Source organism: Camelina sativa, chromosome 17 (genome assembly GCF_030686135.1).
Source record: "Camelina sativa cultivar CO46 ecotype springtype chromosome 17, ASM3068613v1".
Lineage (NCBI taxonomy): Eukaryota > Viridiplantae > Streptophyta > Magnoliopsida > Brassicales > Brassicaceae > Camelina > Camelina sativa.
This window is the reverse complement of record NC_141896.1, coordinates 16,991,176-17,017,164: the sequence shown is the minus strand read 5'-3', so window position 1 is coordinate 17,017,164 and position 25,989 is coordinate 16,991,176. Positions and strand designations below refer to the sequence as shown.

At 37.7% G+C, this 25,989-nt stretch overlaps 5 protein-coding genes across 7 annotated transcripts; 1 reads left to right on the top strand and 4 right to left on the bottom strand.

Annotated features, from left to right (window-relative positions):
• Nucleotides 1–481: 481 nt before the first annotated feature.
• Nucleotides 482–4,537, bottom strand: LOC104756929 (proline-rich receptor-like protein kinase PERK10). The gene is made up of 9 exons (XM_010479588.3): nt 3,806–4,537; nt 2,475–3,529; nt 1,812–2,222; nt 1,642–1,728; nt 1,473–1,543; nt 1,309–1,385; nt 1,075–1,222; nt 834–995; nt 482–738 (listed from the first exon to the last, which is right to left on the bottom strand). The coding sequence occupies exons 2-9, from the start codon at nt 3,460–3,462 to the stop codon at nt 544–546; spliced, it is 2,139 nt and encodes a 712-aa protein (XP_010477890.2). The 5' UTR covers nt 3,463–3,529; nt 3,806–4,537; the 3' UTR covers nt 482–543.
• A 973-nt stretch (nt 4,538–5,510) lies between these two features.
• LOC104756926 (uncharacterized) lies at nt 5,511–8,565 on the bottom strand. Its single transcript, XM_010479587.3, has 8 exons — nt 7,717–8,565; nt 7,445–7,569; nt 6,800–6,837; nt 6,415–6,525; nt 6,253–6,332; nt 6,085–6,121; nt 5,961–6,002; nt 5,511–5,865 (listed from the first exon to the last, which is right to left on the bottom strand). The coding sequence occupies exons 1-8, from the start codon at nt 7,969–7,971 to the stop codon at nt 5,780–5,782; spliced, it is 774 nt and encodes a 257-aa protein (XP_010477889.2). The 5' UTR covers nt 7,972–8,565; the 3' UTR covers nt 5,511–5,779.
• Nucleotides 8,566–9,677: 1,112 nt separating this feature from the next.
• LOC104756925 (uncharacterized) lies at nt 9,678–17,435 on the bottom strand. The gene is made up of 33 exons (XM_010479586.3): nt 17,098–17,435; nt 16,893–16,954; nt 16,690–16,782; nt 16,420–16,591; nt 16,171–16,286; nt 15,941–16,027; nt 15,723–15,839; nt 15,559–15,622; nt 15,328–15,470; nt 15,133–15,180; nt 14,973–15,041; nt 14,179–14,254; nt 13,917–14,047; nt 13,723–13,782; nt 13,570–13,639; nt 13,419–13,483; nt 13,279–13,340; nt 13,084–13,207; nt 12,940–12,997; nt 12,732–12,844; nt 12,501–12,578; nt 12,350–12,412; nt 12,170–12,265; nt 11,978–12,087; nt 11,419–11,608; nt 11,171–11,285; nt 10,942–11,054; nt 10,779–10,856; nt 10,511–10,576; nt 10,294–10,419; nt 10,158–10,211; nt 9,982–10,062; nt 9,678–9,896 (listed from the first exon to the last, which is right to left on the bottom strand). The coding sequence occupies exons 1-33, from the start codon at nt 17,213–17,215 to the stop codon at nt 9,846–9,848; spliced, it is 3,069 nt and encodes a 1,022-aa protein (XP_010477888.2). The 5' UTR covers nt 17,216–17,435; the 3' UTR covers nt 9,678–9,845.
• A 151-nt stretch (nt 17,436–17,586) lies between these two features.
• Nucleotides 17,587–19,809, top strand: LOC104756924 (uncharacterized). The gene is made up of 8 exons (XM_010479585.3): nt 17,587–17,975; nt 18,295–18,375; nt 18,482–18,541; nt 18,682–18,725; nt 18,893–18,935; nt 19,028–19,099; nt 19,192–19,293; nt 19,383–19,809. The coding sequence occupies exons 1-8, from the start codon at nt 17,628–17,630 to the stop codon at nt 19,500–19,502; spliced, it is 870 nt and encodes a 289-aa protein (XP_010477887.1). The 5' UTR covers nt 17,587–17,627; the 3' UTR covers nt 19,503–19,809.
• A 278-nt stretch (nt 19,810–20,087) lies between these two features.
• On the bottom strand, nt 20,088–24,215 carry LOC104756923 (inorganic pyrophosphatase TTM2). Of its 3 annotated transcripts, none has more exons than XR_015587245.1 (12): nt 23,874–24,147; nt 23,124–23,466; nt 22,910–23,024; nt 22,517–22,712; nt 22,318–22,431; nt 22,028–22,201; nt 21,693–21,887; nt 21,391–21,513; nt 21,184–21,311; nt 21,023–21,100; nt 20,621–20,893; nt 20,088–20,530 (listed from the first exon to the last, which is right to left on the bottom strand). XR_015587245.1 is itself a non-coding variant. In XM_010479583.2 (12 exons), the coding sequence occupies exons 2-12, from the start codon at nt 23,458–23,460 to the stop codon at nt 20,276–20,278; spliced, it is 2,025 nt and encodes a 674-aa protein (XP_010477885.2). In that variant the 5' UTR covers nt 23,461–23,466; nt 23,874–24,215; the 3' UTR covers nt 20,088–20,275. The 3 variants fall into 3 exon arrangements, 1 of the variants encoding a protein (XP_010477885.2); XM_010479583.2 differs by having other exon boundaries at nt 20,986–21,100; nt 23,874–24,215; XR_015587246.1 differs by lacking the exon at nt 20,088–20,530 and having other exon boundaries at nt 20,823–20,893; nt 21,023–21,311.
• Nucleotides 24,216–25,989: the final 1,774 nt, after the last annotated feature.

Here is a 25,989-nt window from a genome sequence, read left to right as displayed (position 1 = left end):
TCAAAAGAACTGTAGCTGATTAAGTTCTTGTTCCCTTTGAGACTATTCCCCAACATGAATGTAGTTCGGGAAAAGGGTGAACTGGTCTTTTCTCATATTATATTTGGCAAATTGATTCATTTGACCATATGTATCATGTGAGGGACAGTGACACACGTAATGAAGAGTTTGGTGATAACATAAAGAAGCATGATAATGAGAGGACATGATAACGAGCAGTAACATCAGAGCGGGAAGAAAAAATGAAACAATGTTGTGTCCAACATAACAATTTACTCGTCTCATTTCCATTCTTGTTCATCCACAGATTTGGACCAGAAGAACCTGAGGACCTGAATTTAAGGATTGGAACTTGAAAATTGATATGCTTTGAGATATGTTTTAAGGCGAAATTACTATGCAATGTGTTCATCCACATGATCCCCCAAACTCCTGGTTTCTTCAATTCTTTAGATCAAGGATGAAACAGATGATCCAAATCTGAAGTTAATCAAGATCTCTTTCTCGGAAAAATCATTATGCAATGTGTTTTGTTGCTGATATTTACACGTTTTCATCTTTGCTTATATTACTACTACGAGTGAAAGAATCTGTACTGTAATTTTGGCTGCCAAAAGCCATTCTCCTAAATAATCTAATCTCTGCAGACTGCTGAGCTGAGTTGATGATTTCGCTTTCCCCTAGTCTCATCCCATTGGTGAGGTCTTCCTCAGCTAGACTGTCGAAAGCTCTAACAATCTGTAAGAATTTTCAATTAAGAGCTTGTTATGTGAGATTTTATTTGGTGGAATGAAGAAGAAATTAATATGATTTTTTTGAGAAAATGTCAGTACTTGACTCATTCGAGGTCTCTTTGCAGCTGAATGGCGAATACAGGCTGCAGCTGCTTCAACCATTCTAAACATTTCCACACCAACATAGTTTTTAGCCAGCTTGGGATCTGCTAGAGCTGCAAACTCTTCGGTTTCAATGGCATGATTAAGCAAAGGACGAGCCTGAAACATCAAATGCAAACATTGGATTGAAGAAACAGTTCTATTCTCAAACAGTTAAAATTGCTTATTTATGCCATACCCATTCAACAAGGCTCTCATCTCCCAGAGGCTGGGATGTATCCACGGGCTTACGTCCAGTGATCAACTCTAGTAGAACAACCCCAAAGGAGAACACATCTGATTTCTCAGTTAATTTGCCACTTGATGCATATTCAGGAGCCATGTATCTGAAACATTATACAGATACTTTAGTAGATGCAGGATGTGCAACATATACAGAAAGACTGTTTTGCTCCTGAGAACCACCACCTACCCGAATGTTCCCATAACTCGAGTTGTAATATGTGTGTTACAATCAAGAGCTAGCTTTGCAAGGCCAAAATCACAAACCTAGAGAATGAGAGATTAAACACTGTTAAAACCCATGATCTTAATTATCAGCAGCTTTGTAGTTCAGAAGAGTAGGTGGATGTATACCAGGGCGTGAAAGTTATCCTCTAAAAGAATGTTGGATGATTTGATGTCCCTATGGATGATACGAGGATGACCTATCAAAGTTTACCATCAAATATATTAGTACCCAAGAACCATAAAATAGCATCAGGACCTTTTTCCCACAAATTATGGAAGAGTCACAGCAACCTACAATCTTCATGGAGATAAGCTAGTCCACGAGCCGCACCAGCAGCAATTTTAACACGTGTTTCCCAGTCTAGACCCGGAGTCCCTGCGGCTAAAGACCATAGCAAGACAGTATAAGACAGCAATTTTAACACGGGCAGTGTTAATGATGATATGTCCTGAAATCTCGCTTACCATGAAGATGGAAGTAAAGGTTGTTGTTAGAGACATAATCATAAATAAGCAATCTCCGGCTCTCAGAAATGCAGTATCCAACCATAGAAAGCAAATTCCGGTGATGTACTCTGCTTATGGTCTCAACCTCGGCTTTGAACTCTCGGTCACCCTGGCCTCCACCTATTTTTAGCTGTTTAACAGCAACCACTCTTTCATCTGGCAAGACTCCTTTATACACACGACCAAATCCACCTTCACCCAATAGATTTTCATCTGAGAATCCATTCGTTGCTATGACAAGTTCTTCATATGAGAACAGTTCCCTCGATTGACCAAAACCACCAGGTTCTGACTGTGAAAAATATGTTCGATTGCTAGAACGATTTCCCATTAGAGGTGCGGATGACTGTGTCTTCATAAGCACTGAATCTGGATAACAAAAAGGTGGAGAAATGCTGATAATCAAATATACATAGCAATAACTATAACTATGAACTCTTGACACAAACTATCTTAATCTCTAAAGAACCATGAACTTTTGGTTTAAAGTAAACTGTATTATCTAAGATTCCAACCATCAATACATACAAGAAGACTTCTTTGTGCCATGCTTGCTAAGCCACTGTAAGGATGACAAAGACTAACACTTCCTAATAAAATAGATTAACCTGTAAATTTTACCTGATCTTGGGGAGGAATCCACAGGCGTTGGCATAACATAGCCACCACCAATGGTTGAGGGCCTCCTTTTACGTCTCTTCAAGCAGCAAACAACAAGTCCAATAAGACAAAGCAACAAGAGGGCCACTCCAATACTTGCACCCACGACAACCGCTGTACCATTACCAGAACTGCTGCTGGAATTATCTGTCAAAGGAGTAGGGTTGTTTGGAGATGGGTTATCAAAACCTGGCACAGACTTTTGAGGACGCGAAGGCGGGGATACAACTGAGGGTGGTGGTGAGGGTAATGACTTGGGAGATGGGGTAATTTCCTTTGGTGGAGGAGGAGATGAAGGAGCAGGACGTTTGGATTCCGGTGGAGGAGGTTTCTCAGGACGTTGAGGATCCCGTGGAGGAGGAGGACGTTCTGGATATCGTGGAGGAGGAAGTGATGGCGGAGGTGGAGATGAATGTGATGGTGGGACTAATGTAGGTGGAGGAGGTGAATATCTTGGTAAGTCTGGTGGCGGAGCTGATGGTATCGAGGGTGGTGAGGGTAACGGAGTGGGTAAAATGACAGGATGATCAGGTGGAGGGGGAGAGCTCTTAGATGGTGATATGCTTATTGGCGGGTCGGGTAATGTAGGAGCAGGAGGAGGAGCTACAATTGGTGGAGGTAGTGAGGGAGAAGGCTCTGGTGGTGGGGATGACACTGGGGTCACTGGAGCCGGAGGAGGAGGAGGAGATTGAGCTGGAGTGATTAGGATCTCCGGTGAATTGCCATTAATGGGTTCTCTACTTGGGGAAGTAGCATTATCACCGGGAGACGACGGCTGCGGTGGAGGTGAGGCCATTGGAAGAGGCGGGGACAATGTCGGAGGCGACGCCAATGGTGGAGTAGGCGGTGATAATGGTGTAGGTGACACCAATGGTGGAGGTGACACTACTACTGGTGGAGTAGGCGGTGAGACCTCTTCCGTAGGAGCCTGTACCGGTGGTGTTGCCATCTAAACCAGAAGACCAAATTCTAACATTTTCATCACCACTCTACTCTACTCTTTGGTCAATCAAACCCTGAAAATTTCATGAAAATCAAACAAATCAACTAAAATTCCCAGACTTTTGAGAATACTACTGACAGTGTAACCTTAAAGGACCAAACTTGACCAAACTAAAATCACACAGCACCACCCAACACTGTTGCTAATCTTAAGACTGAACCCTATAGTTCTGACACAGGCTTTCAATACAAAACAGAGACCCGAGAAAAGGATGTTGTTATAAGATAACCAGGTCCAGATCGTGAAGCCAAAACCCAAAATACAAAATTACAGATGAACCAAAGATTACCTGATTAGATGACAAATGCAAACAACTGAGGATCTATGTAAAAGCTTCTTCCTTTAAACACCACAATTTCGCAAGAACAAGAAAAATCTCGGCTTCTCAAAACCCAACTGTAGTAGTAGTGTTAGCCATTAAAAAGCCAAGTAAGCAACTTCTCTCTCTGACTCTCTCTTTCACCTCAGCTTAAGCAAAATTGGGTACATGAAGATGAAGGTTTAAACTTTGTCAAGCCTCTCTCTCTGTGGAGGGGGAAGAAGAAGAAGAAACAAAAAAAACAAAAAAAGTTGGGTGATGGATGATGAATCAAAAGACAAAAATATTGTGCGCATCAATCAAACAAAGCGGTAGGAAAATAAGAAAAATCGTTTTAGGAAGTTAAAGACAAAAAAAAAAAAAAAATTGCATTGATATTTTTGTTGCTATGGATGATCATCATCCATCGTAAAGGAAACAATGCTTTACTGCAACGTCAAATCAATGGTCAAAATAAATTATTATTACCTTTTTCTTTTTCTTACTTATTTATGCTTAATAAATCACACCTTCGATATTGGCGATTTCGATATGCAAACCATTTTCAATTTGTATGTTGTTAACTTATGATTTTGTCGAACAAAAAAAAAACAAATGTTAACTATGATTAAAAGAAATCTTTACCAAACTACAAATATATTTTTTTTTAATAGACGAAAATCGTAAAAAGATTTAACATTGGATATTTTAAAATACACAAGTAAAACTTTCAACCATTAACGAGTGAGATTATATATTTATTTGTCTAGTAGACTTACTAGTACAATAAATTCTTCACTCAAGCTTGCTATATTTGCATTTATAATTTTATATAGACTTACCATAGCCAGCATATGCGAATACATAATTATTTAATACATTGACATAAAAGAACAAAAAAGGTTTGTAATGCAATTGAGAGCGATAAAAGAAGTATCCCTTTGTGGTATGGGGTTGTAAATAATTCACAACTGGAATATCTAGTTCTAGACAGTACACATAACATATGGTACCATTGGTTCAGAAGTTTTCATGTATATTAGAAAATGAATAGTTCTCACTCGTTGTTGGTGGATATTAAAATTTGTGAAAGTGACATTTTCAACTTTTGGGACCATTCTCCACATCACTAACATACCGATTAAAAACAAATAAAAAAAGAGAGGAAGAAACACACAGCAGTGGCAATGTGGAACCCAATTTAATTATACCGTGTTGACTTTTTTTTTTTTTTTTTATCTTCTTTGTTTCTCATTTGCTTTTTGTAATTTATTTTTGTCACATGACATGTCATGCTCCATCTTCATAAACTTGGGAGCTAATGGAGGAGATCTTGCTTGATTAAAATTGTGTCGGCTGATTAAATTACATGTCTTGTTATATGCTCTTCATCTTAACTTTGTATACAAACCAGTGGAAATGCACGCCTTCTTCTTCTCCACAATCATTGCAGAAGAAGAAGATGAGAGGGAGGAGAGAATATAACACACGTGACAACATTTGGTTACATCTTTGTAGATTCTGTAGCTGTTGACTCACTTTCATTACAACATACTAACAGTGACAATGACAATGCACACGCGTTTAAGTAGGGTCAGACAAGTCCGTACTTATAACAAAGAGCATGCCATATTTGTATTAATTGGGTTTTGAGTTGTGAGTACATCAAAATCAGTTTAGGAAGCTCGAGTCAAGATTTTTAATAAGAAACTTTGATCATTTTTCTCAAAAAAAAAAGCAAGCATATTCTTGAGTTCGGATTCATGTTTACCAGAATGTCTAAAAGTATGGACCTACTACTTCAACTAGTAACTAAAAGGGAAGGTAAAAAACCAAGACATGTTCGTTGAACTACAAAACTGAGAAGCTTGTACCTTTTGGTTCAAGAGGAGGAGTCTGCTTAGTTTTCGAGATTCTACTGTTGAACGTTGAGGGATATCTAAGGTATGATGCAACTGGATTTTACTATCTTTGTCTGTTTGTCAATTGGCTTTTCCTCCTAGCGTTGATCTCGGCCGCCCAGCTTTTTCCAATTTCGGTTTGAAACTTGCCTGCATTTTAAATTGATGTAGTTGATGAAACTCAATGATTTGACTTCACGTTTAAAACTGTAAACCGAAAAGAGCGTAAGAGATGGGTTCTTTACCTGCTGTCGATATGAAAAATTCGTCGAGCACTTTCCCGTGTTCTGCCATGATGTTCAAACGTCAAGTAAAATTTCTCGGGATAGGAGAGGAACAACAAGCACAAAGATTAAGATTGAGACTTACCAGCTTCATATTCTAGCGCCTGGAGGATCATTTCAACCTACATCCGCAATAGAGACAAGAGTCAGTGTAACCCAAGTGTATACATGTGTTATGTAAGTTGTGACTATTAACAGCTAACAGAAGTTAAAGGCATCGATGGCTTCAAACTTTATCAAAACCCATAATTACCTTATCAAAGTCTTTTACAAGATTTGCTTCTAAAGAAGCATTGTTCTCATACTCCAGCCAAAGTTCTGTGATCTCCTCCGCTACACATTGACATTAGACTTACAAAATTAGTGTTTTGGAAATCAAAACATTAGAAGATGACAGTAGCAGAGGCTTATATACCTCTGAGGCCTCCACCCAGAACCTCGCACATCTCTTTTAAAGCTGCTTTCTCCCTCCTACTCTTTTCTTCCTTAGGCACACCATCAGATGGTGTAATATCTCCAACAATAGCTGTTCAAAATCCAAGTGGTGAGGCTTTGACATTTTGTAGGATTTTAGTTTCAGAAAAAGATTATAAATAAATTGAGAGAAAGAAACCAAAGTAATCAGCACTCAACACATGTTTAGTACCATAATGAATCCAACTGCATCTGTTACACATCTTACCCTACTCAAGGGTTGAAATCTATACAAGTTTGTATCCTTCAAACCATACAATATTTTATACTAAACTAGGAGAAGGGATCAGGTTATATAGCGAATATAGGAAATAAAGTGTATTTACCTTCAGCGATGTCATGCACTATTGCCATTTTTATACACCTGTTTAGATGCCAAGAAAAAGAAGGAAGACAGAGAAAGATCCAATAAGTTATAGCCAGAAAACAGAGGAACTTATTATTGGATAGTTTGACAACCAGTGCTAAATCAACACTTAAAAAAATCAATTAATAACGCATGGTCTTCCTATCTTATCCTTCATTCAACTTTCTGAACGAGTCTGATACGAATGACATACACTAACAAGCATACCTAACTCTTGCCGCATGATTATCAAGTTAAGACTACAAAGCGGTTTTAGAGCACAGCTTTTGTAATTCTGACTTTGATTATCTGACAATACTATCCGCTCATATAATTCATTTAACTCCCGGAACATTTTCACTACATTCTGAGTTCCACGAATATGCCATTTCTCTAGAGGATAAAGTCCACTTCATTAACTAACAGTCCATCAAATATGTATCGGTTTCTCCTTAGATACTTGCATTCCATAGAAAGAAACAATCACTTTTAGCAGAGAAATGTACATATATATATATATTTAGTTACAAATCGTATGTATATTTTCAACAGTGCATTGCACAATTTACAGTAGCCTTACTCTTATCATCAAAATAAACTCAAAACAGTTGAGGCAAAGACTAACCTTTCTCTGTTAACTCCAGTAAGATCACCAGCTATAAGTGCCATTATAGCCATACGGTACATATGATCAGCAATTGATTCAGGTCCATTTATTCCCTGATTAATCCACCCTTTTCTCTTTGTTGTCTACAAAAGAAGGCACCCAAAAAAGTTCACTACACACAACTCCCAATTTCAGAATTGAAAGCCACTCTCCAAGTATTATTTACTCAATCCGTTGTTTTGATTTCGGAATCGGTAATGATCTATATGGTTCAAAGTTCAAACACATACCTTGAGCCGATGACACAACGTTAGGAAATCGATTGAAGACGAAACAGAAGAGACATGATTCATGGTCTCCATAGAGCTAATCCCGTCGGAAACAGGTTTCTGGCACCGGACCGCGACGATCGTCGAGCTCGGAGTAGGATTTCGGAGGAAGAGGAAGTTCCTAGAGGCGCAATGAAGCGAGGCGAGTGTCGATCGGTGGTGAAAAGGCCGGTTCAGCGGCGGTGCGAAGCGTGTAGCTGGACTACTCACCGCCATTGATGGATCGATTCTATGAAATTTTAGAATTGTTTTTTTTTTTTCGGTGCTTTTTTTGCTTCTCGTTTTGAGTAAAAAGAGAGAGACGATAAAGAGCTAGATGTTCTGTGTCGGGTCGGGCTTGTCTTACCCGAGCCCAATTACTCCCACGGGCTTAAAGAATATGGACAATTCTCCTATTAAAATTAGGAAGCAAAAAAAAATAGTCTTGGAAAATCTCTCACAATGTGTAGAGGGGGTGTCAACAACAAATTCAATAGAGGTAAGAACATAGATTCAACTTCAAAGACAGGGAATAAGTTTTAGGCTAATCAGGAAGAAAATATAGAACTAGATGAGCATAACCGAACCTGAGAGTACAAAATTCAGCATTATAAGAGGAGACTACTTTGAAAACTGGCGTTCCAGCTTGAAAGTACTTATGATGGTGTATATGTATGTGGAGTTATGGACCATGTGGTAAATGACCTATGAAAACAAAAATATTCACAAGAAAATCGATAATAATAATCTGACTAACCACTGCACGAAATTGGCAAAAACTGGTTTAATACTTCACCTCCAATAACTATAGGGATGAAACCATAAGCATCTAAACCCCTACGAGGAGTTTGCATGACATAATATTGGGTTGTAGTTGTCTGCCTCCACCACGAGCACGTCGTCCACCACGACCACGTCGTCCACCACGACCACGTCGTCCACCACGACCACGTCGTCCACCACGACCTCGTTGTCCTCCACCTCCACTTCCACCTCTTCCACCTTGACCTCCACCACCACTTCTAGTTTAATACTAAATTATTAAAAGTTGATAAATTGATTTCTTGTAAGTTGAATTATTTAATGTTTATATGCATGTCGTTGTTTGACGAACATGGATCAAAATTTTAATTCGTACAAATATACTATTGTTGTCTAATTTGTGTAGACAAAGTTTGTACAAATCTAATTAATTGTTTGAATAACAAATTTATCATCTCTTTTATATATAGTTGACGTAAAAAAAAAAAAAAAAATTATATGTATAATTTAGAGACGTGGTCGCGAGATCCGCTTGACAGTTCAATACATATTGCTCGGTATGAATAATTTTCTTGAAATATACATTAAAAATCTGTGAATACATATGCTAAATTTTTTTAACAAAAAAAAAAAAAAATACATATGCTAAATGGGCCTGGATGAATGAACTATCTCAATACTTAATCTATCGTTCGAGAGTTGATTGGTTAGCAAATGTGATGACAAGACAATTTCAATAATCGAGGACGAAAAATTTATTGGGGTTCAAATCACATGTGATGCAAACTCAAAGAGTCAAAGAACGAGGAGTTTGCATCACATAATATTGTGATTTTGCATCACATGCTATACATAGTTAGATTTTGTACTCAAAGAGTTAAGAACGCGTATAGCAGTTTTCCTAACCCGAGTACATGATGTTGCTCTTCCCATTTATTGATTTTTATTGGATATGTGGTTAAAAGTTGAAGTGATCCCTATCATTGCGCACATAATTTCACCAACGTGTTTTAAAACTCTATTAGCACATCTGTAAGGAGTTGTCAACTCCGAGTTGTGGTTTCTGCAGAGATTGCATACTTATAGTAACATATTATTAATGCAGAGACTAGAGAGTTTTTGTTTCATTGTTTTGTGACTTGTGAGTGCCTGCCCAATTCTACATAGGGTTTACTGTGGAGTTGAACATGAAAGTGGAAGGATTTACTTTCTTTACCAAAAATATTTTTAATACTTTTATGTAAAATGACACTTTTACAAAGGGATGCTACCACTTCGTTACTCCCCAAGAATCAATCAACTGACAAAAACAACACTCAAGGCATGAATTGTGAATTATGACGCCAAGCCTAGCGGTTCAATGCCATATGGATCACGTTTCTTTGCTCATTTGTTAAGCCCTACAGATAATTTGAAAACAAGCCAAGTGGTTCATATTAAGTTTGAAGATATTGATAGGTTATATATAGAGGATGGTAACCAAACCTGACAAAGATTATCAAACAGAGTCCGGTCTTCGCTTGAAAACTTCAACAAAAAATCAGCCACGTAACTTGCCAGATTAATCTGTTTGTTGCAGAGATAAAGAGACTTGGTTAAACAGATCACGAGTTGGAGAATTAGGAGCAGTTACAATACGTATGTAGAACACAAGGGGTCACCTCATTAAGGGGGTCGGTACCAAGTAGGTGGTCATCAACCTCATCGTCTTGGTTCTGTCAAATTAAAGATTAACACTGATGAGATAAGGATCAATAATATAGCCATGTAGGTACAAGAGAAAAAAAAAAAAAGGACCTCGAAACGAGCCATTGCTTCGAGTTGGTCAAATGTGGGTTTGCTGAATTGGGAGGCACCAGCTGAACGTAGCAAGTCTTTCTCAGCTTTAGCATCTCCCCCATGGACTCCTTCCCATTCGCTATCCTGATACTCCGAAGAAAAGAATTAGCATCTCAAGTTCCATTCAATTTGAAGACGGGAAAGGAATTAAAGAAGTTCAATGAAGCATAATCACCTCATCTTCACTATTCAAAACTTGCTCTTGAATTTCAATCAATGTATCAGCTAGTAAAGCCAGTATCTGCAGAGACAAAGAATGTAAAATTTCTGAAAGCATACACCAGAATGATGAAAAAAGAAAGGAGGATATGACCAATTCAAAATAGAACTGTATAAACCCAACGAATATGTATTCCGACTCGCAGCTTGTACATTGAGAACATTTAGACTAAGGAATCAAACAAAAGAGAACATTTAGACTAAGGAATCAAACAAAAGCATACCTTCATGGGTAGAGGGATAATGGTCCATTGATCAGGAGCTAATCTAGATTTTGAGCGAGTGGTTATCCCACCATTGGACTATACGAGAAATTGACTCAAGTTTCTGTAAGGCTGAGAGTAAACTGAGATTTAAGAAAAATAACAGATAGGTACAGCATAAGACCTGAATTGGACTGCCTGGGACATTGACCTTTGCGAATTCAGAATGTCTAGTGGACAGTAGCAAGGCCAGAGCTGAAGTTGTGACTTTGATTTGATATGCGGATTGTATCTCCCCTGAAAATAGATGCTTAACCAACAATAAGTTGAAATAGCCAGAAAAACCCTTATCGTGATGCATAAGGTAGAGAAATAGAATCATACAACTAAACAACATGGATAGAGATGCTTGCCTTGTTGTTTAGTCCATTCTGTCATAACATAGGTAAAGGAATTTCCATGGCCATCAGCGGGTATGCTAACAAGCAGATTGATAAATTGATCGACATTCGGAAAACTCATATGAACCTGCAAAAATCAATGGTTACGGCGCAGGGCAGAGATAAAACTTCCATGAACTTTTGGAACCTTAGCAGCATCTTACAAAGAAGAGAGGAGCCATTAATATGCTAAAACTATCAAACTCAAAGGTGAAGAATACCAGTCTGGCAAAAATCAGTAGCAATGAGCCTCTTAAAGCCGACATTTCAGCAGACTGCAACCGTCTTACAAGAGCAGCAACCAGATCCTGGACATGGGGTGCCATCTCTGATGGAAGATGCAAGATAAGCTGCAGAATGTACTTACCAGCAAAGAGAGATCCAGAACATTCCAGATCAGGGTTAAGAAGCCTGCACCAACATTAAGAAATCGATTTTGCAAGATGTAGACTTAAAAAAATACCAATTTGAAAACATTGAGGAACAAACAAACCAAGGTTCTCAAAACACTTTATCAAATGACTCCAAAAAAATGTAGATATACCACAATACTATTCAGAAGGCTACTCAAAAAAACAGATCCTTTTCAGGTGAACAGACTAGATTTTTCATGGCGAATAGATTTACCCATGTATACACAAAAATCAACTGATATTTTCCTCACATGCGCAAGTGTTGGCAACATATTAACAAATGCAAAAATAAAACACGAAATAGTAGGCCTTCAGCTTTTGGTAGACGTGAAATAAACCAAACAAAAAGGCAAGTGAAGAGCTGTACCTAGAAGTTGCATCAAGCAAACTTCTCATGGTAAAAGCGGGGTCGCCACTCCAAGTGAGCAACTCCTGTCTTCCACTAGATATAAAAGCTGCCAGACATTCTGTCGCGTTCTGACCAATTAAAGGCTAGTGATAAGTGACTCTTTGTCGATAGATAATGATGAAACAAATTAGTCACCGAGAATTTTAGCACCTGTAGTTCACTATGATCCTCACTGTGGAGTATGATACGAATGACAGCATCAAAGCAAAAGTCATACGCACTTTTCACTATATCACTTGGGGCACCCTATATATGACTAGAAAAATAGTCAGCAAAACACGAGAAATACTGTCTATTTAGCCCAAAAAATTATCAGCTAGTATAACTTGCCTTAAGAAGCATAGTTAAAAGATCCAAAGATCCACTCGCTAGTCCTTCAGGCTGCTGATGTGGCTGATTATCACGATAGATATATCAATAAAAGGAAACCAGGGAAGAAGAGGAAAAAAAAAAGGTCTGAATTCACGGTTCCGCACAGCACCTTATTTAAAATTGGTCCAATGAATGGTAAAATTCTTGATGTCAGTGGATGAAGGCAGCCAGGTGAATTCTTTATTGCCTGCGTGACAGCCATAGGAAAGACATTAGCCAGACACAATAATTTTCTTGTTCATTTTAGAATGATATAAGAAGGAGAGATTAGCATAAACAAACTACGCAAATTGCATTTCTAACAACAAAATGAACAATAACCGTAATCATTTTTATTTACCTCCAGGACGTCAATTACATCGATACTCATAAAGGGATCCGAAACATGGGCCACCCACAAATTAAGAATCACTGGAGAGATAATAGACTCTATTGAACCTGATGCTTCATGGCCTAGCAAATGATAAAGAAAATAAAATATAGTTGGGAACTATTACACAACTAGATTCCAAAAGTTTTCTGCAAGTAGTAAAAATATGTTTATTTACCAGCTTTAATTGCTTGTTGAAGAGTTTCAAGTACCAAAACCAAAGTTTCATCTGAAGCCTACATAAAAGAATAAAACATCTCTGGTGACAAGAAAGAATATAGACACACGCGCTATGCTGAAAGGTTGTCAGTAGAAAATGTACCTGATGGAGAAGATCAGTGAGAGATGAGAATAAATTCATGATCTGAGGCAGAATAACTGAACGGTTCATATCGGGTAGGAGCTGCAAAAGTGCCCGACATGCGCCTACTTTTACAGGTGGTGGCCTGTTTGTAATAGTATCTAACTTTAATCTCTGACGATAAAGATACTAACAGCAGAAGGGTAGAAAACATACACGTCCATGTTTATTGCTCTAACAGAAGCATCGAGGAAGTTCTCAAGAATTCCAGGGTTGATCTGAATAACGTGATAAAAAAATCAATTCATATCCTCCAGATTTTAGTTGTTAAGGGAAAAAAGAAAATAAAAAATTACCACAGAAGAGAACTTAGCCACAGCTGTAAATATGCGGGAATAAAGGAAAGGACATTCATGATACCCTGTCAAATAAAGGCTCCAGTTATGTACAACAATTTGAATACCAAATGAGAAGTAATGTTAGAGCAGTAGATCTTACGATACCTACCAATTCCAGTATCTTCCATAATCATTTGCTCAACAAATTTCGCAAAATTGGCAGGGTCAGTTCTCAAGTCCTGACAAGATTATTATATTAAGGACAACATATTTTCAGTACAAGTAAATTTTTCGTTTTAAAATTACCATGGAAAACACAAACCTCAGCCTCAACAAGTTGATCAGCAAGAGAAGCCAAAGTAAAGAGAGCAGCTTCTTTTATCTAACAATGGGAAAATGAAAGTAAACTGTAAAGTTAAAAATAAAATTGGTGACAATGTTAAAATTCCAGAGAAATAATGGGCTTGTCGAAGCTTTCAAGATTTACAATAACAAACAGAAATTAAGTGCACTTACTCTCCACCAGGCCGGAGAACCAGCTGCCTTTTCACCTTGAGACTCTTGGAATCGTTTTCCGGTAGCATCTATAACAGCATTGATCCCTTCGCTACCAAAAGTATTGATAACTTCCTCCAACAAAAGTATTCCTGTGGTGCAGCAAGTAGTCTTACACTTTCATATATTTTGGATATTGATATATGCATACGACCTCTGAATCTTGTCTCAGACCAATCATAAGCATATGAATTTGACTTAAGAAGAGTGAGAGACATCTTACCTGATATGCGACAACTGTAGCTACCCTCATCTTCATCGGCTACAAACTGATTTACATCCATGGACCAAGTATGTACCTGGAGAGAAGCTACGTATGAGATAAAGAATAAAAGCATGTCTTGTCTCCAATGTTGGATAAACCATATAATAATTAAACTTATGCTAGCAAACAAATAGGAGGCTAGCGCAAAAAACAACAAAAAATTCTGCATGATTTTGTGAGACCTAATATAATGGAAAGGGGCGACACAGCTAGCTAAAAAACATCATACTATATCTTGTATCAGAGCTAGCTAGGGATTCTACAAATCTTGTTGTTGTAAGATTTTAGCAGCTAATTTGCGTACATAAACCATAACATGAAATTACCACATGGCAAACAATATATTGGCACAGCAGAAGTTCTATTGCCCTAACAGTCCGCAATGAAAAGGTTGCAACAGTTTGTGACTTAGTACAGTGAGATACTGTCAAACTATAAAAAATAAACACATGCACTGGAAAGATACTACTTCTAAGGAAACAAGGGATATACAAAGAGTAACAAAAGTTCCAGACCAATGGTAAGAAGGATAAGCCTTCTGGTCATCGTTTATTCGTTGAAATAGCAAGAGATGAGTTTGTTAAACAAAGGAGAAAATCCTATTGCACAACAAAACAACTACTCAGTCAGATATATGTAGACTATCTAGCTTCGTAAAGCTTCCCCAGATAGATTCGAGTTTTAAAGACCAAAATATAACCAATGTATACTATCATGTCTGAGTAGGCAGAAGATGCATGATTCATCCCTACCTGTTGTTCTGTAATCTGCAGGAAACCGATGGTTTGATATACCAACTCTCTGACATTACCGGAAATGATCTGAGATAAAGATATTTCCGTAAGAAACCAATTCCAAAGCAACATACGATCATAATGAAGAGGGAAAAAATTGAAAGGGTCTCAGCCAAACCTTTGCCAGTCTTCTACTGCTAACGATGGTTGACAGAAACTCAAATAGCTGCACAGAAACAAGTCTCGTTTGGCCTCAAACTTATCAAAATACCACAATCTATGAGCCAAATGCCCCAGCTCTAACCATAAGTTTAACTGCGAAATTGAGACCTTGAAGGAAAACAAACCTTGATCACTGAAAATGGTAAGTTACCTGGATGACAAAAGTGTCAAGACTCTTCTCTTCACCATCTGAATCATATCTTCCATCATATGAATCTTCAGCACCTTCAATTGACGATCGAAGATAGACTTGTAGAGATGACTCAAATGTGTGCCACAATGGCCTCATAATAGCTGCACGAATAGTATGTTTCAATAACAATGTTTCAGATGCAGATGTATGAATAAACAAGATACATGGGACACACACACGAGAACATACCCAGCAATTCACTTTCGATGAGAACTGGGAAATTCTGTACAAACTGATTCAAGCACTTCAAAACCTAATGAGAGGAGGCAAAATAAACGCAAAGACAGGGGCCTGTAAACAATTCCGGGAGTTGAATGAGAACAAAAGTAAGACAAGTACAAGAAGGGACGAACCTCCATTCTTAAAGTCCAATCATCAGGATCCTCACGTTGCACAGGATGTTCCAATATAAGTGAAAACTGATTCATCCAAACCTTAAGCACAGGCATCACCAAAGTAGTAGTTTCCGTCTGAATATAACCAAATTATAGATGTCAACTGGTAACGGAAGTAGCTGAAGCAAATCACATTCAAGATTTTTGTATAGAAAGAATTATTAAGGAAAAGGTACCTTGTACACACCAGTCATTGCTCCAAGAACAGATATACATGAATAAACAATTGAAAGGGCTTTTCCTCGAATATACTTGTCATAGCTCTACATGTACAAACGAAAAATTAATGATACAAAGGAGTGAGCTCCATAATGGCCTCCGTCACTAATATTTTCACTTAAGAGACTTGACATGCCAAAAACGTGATTCAACATGAGTCTGATCGTATCAATATAAGGATCCAAACCTGAGGAGAGGATACGACTGCATGCAAGCAAGGAAACAACACAGGTACCAGCGTAGGAACCTCTTTGTCATCCAATTCACCAGAGAGAAGAGCCAAACACTTCAAAGCACCATGAACTGTTGGAAAATGAAAATAAGCTCAGCCTCAGGAAACCTCGTACGTATTCTCACGAAAGAGTAGAGAAATTGGGTGTTGGGTGATAAGAAAATTATTTGTCTCTAGAGCCAACAAAACTGAATGCAAATATACCTCCATTAATGTTATTTGGATCGCTAATCAACCTCAAGAGAAAAGGCACTAGCTCAGGCCACTCTTCTGGCCAATCATACGTGGCAATTGACGATATGTCCATACTAATAGCCGTACAGATTTTCCGATGAGAGTCATCAAGTGAGCCCAACAGTTGTCCTCGAATAAGAGCCTAAATAACATAAGCAAAAGAATCTCCTAAACATATGCAAACTAAGGAAGCAGTAAAAAATCCAAACAAACAATGAAAAAAGAGGGTAGTGAGAGTACCTTTTCCTCACTTGAGACAACAGGATATTCAAAACCCTCCTCATTCTCTCGCCAATGTTTTTTAATGAACTGCTTCAACAGGACAGCAGCTAGGTAACAACAGTAGGTTAAGCAAAAGAAAAGAGAAACTCTTCATTTTATCAATCAACAAGCTCGGGAGAGATAGTAAGGGATAAACAAATCAATGTTAAGAAAAAGGATATTTGACGCAATCCCACAGAGAGGTCTTTGTTAGCAGCAACCCTGCACAATGCACTGCCAAACCCTACAAGAAACAAACATCTTATGGGTGAGCTTCTTCTTTTACTCATGACATGAAGAACAAGACCGAGGAGGTGGTTATATGCTCACTTAAGAAAACCCAAATGTTTCAAATAGAGGAGAGAATCTAGAAGAGGAGCAACGAACCTGGTTGAAGAGAAGCCTGATTGAGCGAGGTCTCAGCGAAAGAGCGAACGTTTTGGTTAGGGTCAAGACTAGCTGATAAGCAACCCAGCAGCCATTGTTGATCTTGGTCGACCACCATTTTTCCAATCGCAGATTGGGATTAGAAGTATAAAAGTAAAAAATTGAGCTGTTTGAGAAATTGAATTTTGCTTCTCTGAGTTTTCAAATTCCCGCTTGTCGCTTTGCTGTAGTAGGAGGATGTCGGAGAAACAGTAGAACTGGAGTTTGGTGTTCCCCTCTTCCTTAGATTTTGATGTCGAAACCTTTATAGAGAGAAAGAGAGAGAGAGAGAGAGAGGTTGAAGAAGAAAGAAGCAACCAAAATAAAAAGAGAACCAAAGGAAACATTAACCAAACCAGATCAATACCGTCGGTTTATATTGGTACAATTCGGTTTGTGTAATTTCAATCGAACATTTATCTCAAGAGTTGAGAAATAGACGACGGAGAAGAGAAGAGAGCTTCGTCGTCGTCTTCTTCTTCGTCGACTCCATGAATCTCATCAAAACGGTTCAATACCAGTCCACCATTTCTCAATTTAACCGTTTTGCCCCTACGCACTCCTTTGCTTCTTCATCTTCTTCTTCGTCTTCTTCTCTGTCACTCTCTCTACAAAGACCCAGAATCTCTCTAGTTTCTATCTCTAACCGAAGCTGTTTCGCAATCTCGAGCGTCTCTGGTGCTTCTATCTCAGGTATTCAAGAGGATGGGAAGAAAGAAGAAGCCGTGGAGGAAGGAGATGAAATGGTTTACCAAAAAACGCTAAGATTAGTGGAGTGTGCCATGTTCGCTGCTGTCACAGGCCTCGTTTACTTTCTCAGCAATTCTCTCGCTATTGAGGTTTGTTCCCCCCCCATTTTACTAATTTTGACGAATTTTACTAAAATCCATTAGGTGTTCTTCTAGTTCACTATCTCCTTTTGCTATAAAGTTTAGCTTAAAATTTCAGAGGTTCTAGTTCATATGTTCTCTAGACTCTGTAATTCTCGTTAGGATATAGAGTGTTGAGCTTCTGACTTGGGTTCTATACGATAAAGCTAAGTTTTTTGTTGCATGGTATCGCAAAAAAAATGTAGACTTTGGAAACAAAGATTGGATAGAAGTAAGTAACTACTTATTCCTTTTATTAACACTCTTGAGTTAACACTTTTGAGCGCAGAACTACTTTGGATGTTTCTTCTCGCTGCCAATTGTGATATCTTCGATAAGATGGAATGTTGCAGGAGGCAGGAAGACAATGGTTTGTTTGTAAAGAGCCTTCTTCTTTCATATATTATTAATATAAGGAATTTCAAATCTTTGCGGATATGTGCTTCAAGTCTTTTGTTTGTTTGTTTGTTTCTCAGGTTGCTACTGTAATGCTGTTGTTCATATTATCAGGTCCGGTCAAAGCATTAACTTACTTTGTAAGCCTCCGCTTTGCTAGTTTCTCAAGCAGAGTTTTATCTTCTTCTGATACTTCAACCTGCTCCTTAATCTTATATCTTTATTATTTCCCTTATTATTACTTAACCATTGCTTTAACTTGTGGCGATTTATCTTGTAGCTTACTCATGGTCTTGTTGGGCTTGCACTAGGATCCTTGTGGAGGTATGTGAATTCATAACTCCTCTCTATCTTGTACAGTTTCTAGTTGTCCACCCCATCAAAAACATACATCTTAGTATTTTCCTGTCTTTACTCTTGAAGAAAATGACTGACGTTATTGAAATAGATTACTTCAGTGTAACTCTCTTCATTTGTTCTACTGTTCTCAGGATGGGGGCAAGTTGGCGTCTCTCGATCTTCTTGTGCACAATGGTGAAATGTCTGCTTCCTGTGATTACACAGTACAATCTTCATTTCCTTATCTCTCCCTGTTTACTTGTATTATCGTGTTTCCTCCCACGCAGGTTCGAGCATTTGGTCTCATAGGCTATGTTCTGACATCATCGTTTTTAATAAGAGAAAACATTCTCGCTGTGGTGAGCTACCTCTTTCCCTCAAAAAGCTATCACTCTTTTTCACCTAAAGAAACTCTTGTAAAAATAATACGACCTCTGCACTGTTGTTGCAGATCACAATTAACATCCACGCCGCTCTGTCTTATGTTTTCACGGCCATGGGCCTGAACATAATGCCTTCAATGAGCTTCATTTATATGATATTTGGGACAGTGGTACACAATCTCTTTATCCCCCTTGTCTGTGTTTATCTCGAGAAATTAATAAGAGAAGCTGAGAACCCTTTGCTTTGATTCTCAAACAGCTGTTGCTAAACAGTGGATTCTTTGTGCTGTTGCTGCATCTGCTATACTCCATCTTCCTCACAAGACTCGGAATGAAATCCTCGTTGAGATTACCAGCTTGGTTGGACAAAGCTATATGATCGGGATCAGATTCTCTGCTCAGCTCCTCCTATTTTTCGCAGATCCCTTGGAGAATCCAAACATGGTTAGAGCAATTCCGGTGGAACATATGTAATACTTACTTATAAAGTTGGTGGTGGTGTCTTTATGCATATACTGTATGATGGTTAAAAAGGCCATATGGACTCAGCTCATCAGTCATTATCACCTTCTATGATGAAACAAACAACATCCATGATTCAACCCAATGTAAAATCAAGTAGTCGCATTGTATCATTCTCTTGGTACATCAATTTTATGGGTAATATATTCTTTTGTCATTGCAAAGTTGAAGACTGGATTTCTTTGGTAGTTTTGAATCTTGGTATTATATTACTTAGCATATCTAAACCGGTGTTGAACATATTCTGGATAATCATTTTATGCGGACAGGCCAAGGATATGTCTCATTCTAGCAACTCTTGCTTTTCCTTTGAACGAGTATAATGATAATACTGGATGCGTCTACCAGACTATAAACTTGCTTTTTATTTGGTACTTCTCTGTGTAACATTGCAACCAGGTCTTTTGTTGATACTTGTAAGAGAACCCAAAGAAGTGACTGCTAAGCTAAAAACTAAATTTATTGAATAAATTAAATTGAGAATGTCTTCCAAACGACTAGTTTAGCAGGAAGAGAACTGGTCTCAGTGTCCACGTAGAGAAACCAAGGAAGCTCACAAAACGCCTCCAGTGAGAAATACCAAAAGAAAAGAACAAAAAAAAAGAGAAGATCCCATAGTGGTTATAGATGTTATTGCCGCTTGTTAATGTAGCTCTTGATCACTACAATGCCTATGCTGCAAAAAGCCAAGGTTAACACGAGGGGGAGCCTCTTAGATTCCACATTGGACAAGAAGAAGCTTTTGCTTGATCTGCCTCTGCTATTGCTATTGCTGCTCCCTGTTCTTGCTAGGCGTGACCTTTCTGCTGAGTTTTCTCTCATCAGACTGCACAAATTATCCAACTGATGCATCACTTGGCGCTGTCCACGTGATATGGTGAATATCTGGTTGCATCAGAAACAGGGCAGCTCAGCGTTACAAAGCAATGCAATAAAATCCAAATTTATAAACGAGAGTTGCGTGAGGCTACTTACCTCTTCCATTAATGGTGAATCCTTGGCTAACTGAGAGGATGATGATGAGTGGGGCATTATGGAATATGTCAAGCAGCCATTGTCCAGACCAGAAATGAAATGCGAAGTAGGAGCTGAGCCATTGCAGACTTCAGTTTGGATTGACAAGCTCTGCTGAGTTGGAGAGTTTTTGTTGCCGCTCAACTTTGAATTTAGCTCTTCGATCCGACTTGTGAACTCATCCATTCTCTCGTTGAGAGATGATATTTGTTCTGAAAGCTGAGTCATAAACCCCTAGAAATAGTTGAAAACCAGAAGTGCACCTTTAGGTTAAAAGGGAGAACTTCAAAGTTGCCAAAAGGGAATGAAAGAGAACAAATTTGAACCTCATTCGCTGGCGAGTCATGATTTCTCTCTTCGTACCTCCTATCACTTGAAGAATAACCAGCCGGCCTGGACAGATTCTTATCTCTTTGGGTTGAATACGAGTGTGACATGCCTCTGTGTATCATAAATGGCATAACTAAGGACACATGGGTTGGAAGTAACAAAGCTTTCTCATACACTCCTCAAAAGAAGTGTACCTTTTGAGGTTCTTATTTCTCATGGCTACTCTATCTGCAGACGCTCGCAAGAGTGCTTCCTTTGGGCTTGAGCTAGACACCAAATCCTCATCTAAGCTAAGCTTGTTCTTCAAATCATCTGGTAGCGCCTGTAATGGGAATTTAAATCAGGACCCGAAATAACATGTAAACGAAACAAAGTTCATAAACCCAAGCAGAAAATCATACCATTACTTCGTTTATTAGTTTTTCCAGTTGGATCTGTTCAATATAGGTGCGTGGAATGTACGATCCTTCCAATCCTAGCTGCTCTGCAGTACTCTGTACAAGTTGTCTATCTTTACCTTGCACCTGATTATAGCAAATTTAGAAACTATCTAGTCATATTCTTGGATAAAGAAATTTCATAGTAACTGGAAACAAGAGTGTCATCATACGGCCAAATAATTGAACTATATACAATTCCTTTTACATGTATTATGCTATCAATTTTCAAGTAAATGGTGGTGAATAAGTTTAGATAGACAGACCTGCATGTAGTGACGATTCAATTGCTCAAGCCAATCGATTTTCACAAACACCTTATCGGTAGCAAATACATGGCTGTTCCTTTTAAGTATAGTTGCTATTGTGTATCCCAATGCCATAAGCCCACCAAGTAGGCGAACACTGACTTCAAATGTGATCCTTGGTGATATGACAAAAGGGGTATCCGTAACCCATTCCTGGATTTCAAAGCCAAGCACCACAGTTATGCACCAGATATTAAGCATGCTACCATTAACAGAATCACAGGAATGCCAGCTTTTGCAGATATTGAAAAGTCATATTGATGAGAACATAGAAAAAAAAATTCTGAACAAACCTCAAACATAAGGCTGTACTTTCCATCTTTATTCCGCATCCTCAAATATGATTGACACGTCTCTTGATCTTCACCCGGAGGAAGGAGATATATATCATAGGTCTCCTCCTTCGTCTCTGTATGTCCTTCAGAAAGGACTTCCTTGATCTGATCAACAGATACATCCTTTCTTGACTACAAGAAGTAACAAAAAAAAAAAAGAACTTCAGTTTACCAAACGCAGACAATAGTGGAAGACTGCAAAGCATTGATTATAATTATAAAATGGATAGAGAGGTGATTTGTCAAACCTTCAAGATGTATGTCGGGCTCTGAAAACCAGTGAAGGGGTTGAATTTATTGATGATTTTAATCTGAGCAGTCTGGAGATCTGGCTCTATGAAAGCTTTGTACATTGGGTATACCTGCATAAACAGTGAAGTTGTTACTATACACAATCCAGCAGCCCATAATATACTACACCAATAATAGCTACAGGAGAGGACAAACCGTTTCAGATATCTGATGGATAATCTCCTCAGGCTGTTGGCCTGCACGTTGAATGTCACGGAGAACCCGTTTAACAAGGTCAAAGTGAACTCCACCAGTCACAGACACACGAAGATCTAACAAAGGTCGCAGTTTTTCACTCAAAGCATAGATCCCTTCAATAATCACAATCCGAGAAGCAGGAACATCAAGGGTCCTAAAAAAATCAAAGCATGGCATTAAAAACATTGTCTTCAGTGGAGTAACCGAAAACAAAATACAAAGGTTAACCATGCTGATGTAAATGTAATATCGAACTTTTGTGACAACGGAAACCAAGTGGGTTGTTTATTTAGATAAAAGTACAAAATGGAATCAACAAATGGAAAGTGGTACAACCACGTCATCCATTACCTGAATCCAACACGAGAGCTGGACTTAAAATCATAAATGGGAACCTCAACCTGCTTTCCTTCCTTTAAATCTTCAAGATTCTTGAGCAATGTGTCGTAGTCCGTCAACCGTGGATCTAATTATCAAAACAATTGCAATAGCTCAATAGAGATACATACATAAGACTTCGTTCCTCCTGAAACAAAAATATCAAGATGATAAAAGAATTTGTTACCGTCAAAGTTTCCATCAACGATCCGACTGGCGTCATTATAGTTGTCCATAGAAATGACAGCAACACTTGGGAGAAAATTGAGAATCTTCTCAGTAAAAACAGTCTTTCCAGCACCAGAAGGTCCAGCAACACCGACCAATATAATCCCATCATTCTTCTGAGAAAGCAACTGACAAGCACGGATAACCGCAAAGAAGCCCTTCTCAAACGACAACCGATCTTGAATCGGAACAATCTCATACCGAACAGAGTCTCTTCTCTTAACCAACTGGATTTGATCTTTCAACAGACCATGTCTCTTCTGATGACTATCGATACCATTGCTATCTTGACCCATTTCAGCCTGCAAGAAAAGAACAAAACTTGCATTTAGAAACCAAAGCCAAAACGCATACACATTCATGAGACTGAATTTGTACGGAACGTTTTAAAAAGGAACAGTCACATGTACACTTGATGGAACGAGTCAACAAGACTAGATAAAAGCAACACTCAAATCAACGTTTTTGTGAGAGTAGAGGAAACAATTATCAAAACTTATCATAAAAGATGCAGGGATACAATGGGTATAATAAACCAAAACAAGGCGAAAGCTAGAAACGAATCCAAAAATACTGTTCGATATCAAAAACATTCATATAGCAAGCAGGTGACGGGGGATCACACAAGACAACCCAGAAAACAAAAATCGAAAATTTACGCCGATATCTCGGAGTTTGTGTGTGTGTGTTGGGGTTGGGGGGCACTCACAAAGGGAAAAAAATCTCGAATCGGGGGGATGGCTCTCTTCTCCTCACACACTATGGCAGAGTTAAAGACAGAACCCCAAATTCAATTAAACACAGACGAATCAGGGTGGGGAAATCAGATGATATTATTTTCAGAGCCTAATTTTTCGAGGCTATCAAAAGAGAAGAATCTGCGAGAAAAAGATCTCTCTCTCTCTCTCTCTCTCAGAGCCCAAAAATTTATTATAGAGAGAAGAGAATGAATGTGAGAAAAGAGAGAGAGAGAGAGAGAGACAATTTAATACTTTTTGATTCTCTTTCTCCCTTTTTAATTATTTTCCGTTATATTTTTTTTTTTTTTTTTTTCACAAGATTGATTCAGATTTCTCTAGTGTTTATCTTAATTTAAACTATAACTAATATTTGTTGATAATAAAAATAATTCATGTTGTTTTTCCCTTTCGGATATATATATATATAATATATTTTTTCACACTTAATTGCACTTGCAAAAAAAAAATAGTAGAAATGTTACAATGTTTTAGAATTTAAAAAGTTTAATATAAAAACTAGGATAACATATACACTGTTACACTATTATCAACAAAAATATATATTTTAGTCTTCGAGAAACTAATCAATCCGTTGAACGAGAGTTTGGAAGATAACGATTTGTACAACAATGTAGTGTCAAATTGTGTCAATTAGATAAACAAACACACTTGAATTACACTACAGGAATATATATATATATCTATTTGTTTTTTAAAAATATTATATTGCTCTTTTTTTTTGTGAAATTCAAGTGTGTTGTTTTACATATTCGTATAATATTTTGTATATATATATATATATATATATATCTGTAGATAATCATAATACTAATCAAATCTAATGCTAGATCATTTATTCTGTATACATGTGTGAGAATCAAGAAATAAAAGTTTAAATTGGAACCAAAAAAAAAAAATAGGAGGAAAAAGTCAAGTAGTAAAAAGGAAGAGTAAGAAGTGAATTTGATGACAATGTGACGACGAGGATCCACATGTTTGTTTGTGTGCAATTTGCTTCTCTCTCTGACTTGCTCTAGTTACAGTTTCGTACACTCTTAACAACACTCACATGCTCGCCTCTCTCTCTCTCTCTCCCTTCACGATCACATTCACATTCACATTCACGACCCCAAAAAGTTTTTATCTTTCTTTCACGAGTCGAGTAGCTCTAGGTTCACTTGTTTTTCATACGGCTCCCCCCCCCCCCCCCCCCCCCCCCCCCCCCACTTGCTCTAATTTTTAATTAATGAGTGTAGAGAACATCGGTTTTGTTCATTTAATCCCTCATAAATGTGCAATCTGTTTCTTGTGGACTCTGAAAATAGTACTAGAAAAAGGTGAAACGTAGGTTAAAGTAAAACAAAACTTGGAAAAAATAAAATAAAGTGAATCATATGATTAGAAAAGGAACAGACATAAAAATACTTAATACGACACTCCACTTTTCGCCTTTCGGCATTTCCCTAATTCAAGAAAGCTTAATGATTATGATAATTATGATATCAAAACAAGAAAAAGAAGAGGAGCCGTTCATGGGGCCGTTAGTCTACATTTCTAATTTTTGTTAATTAGCAATTAGCTATAGTGTAGGTACGTTCATAATTAAGTTAGACTAAAAATATTGCTTCATAATCTCATCTTTATCCTTCTTCTTTTTTTTTGTTAAAGGATTTCTCAAGATTATCTTGATGAATCTATAAATATATATTCTTAGATTCATAAGAAAAAGTACTACGTAAAAAAATTATATCATTAAAAATGAAAGCATAATTGATCTAACTCATAGAATCTGATATGTTACAAATCTTTAGAGTTTTTTCTTTTTTGTTTTTTTTTTGGTTGTGTATAAAAAGTATGCTTGTGTATAACACGGACGTTGTTTACAAATATGTTCTGAAGATTTTATGGGTTTTGTTACGTCTATCAACTCAACTCTGTCACACCACATGTCTAATTTAGAGCTCTCTTAGTGGATCCATTATTACATACAGTATTTACATTAGTTCCAAACTGTTATAAATTTGTGTATTAAAATCAGGGTTAAAACGTCTATGAAACAAACAAAAAAGTGGATTAACGATGTTT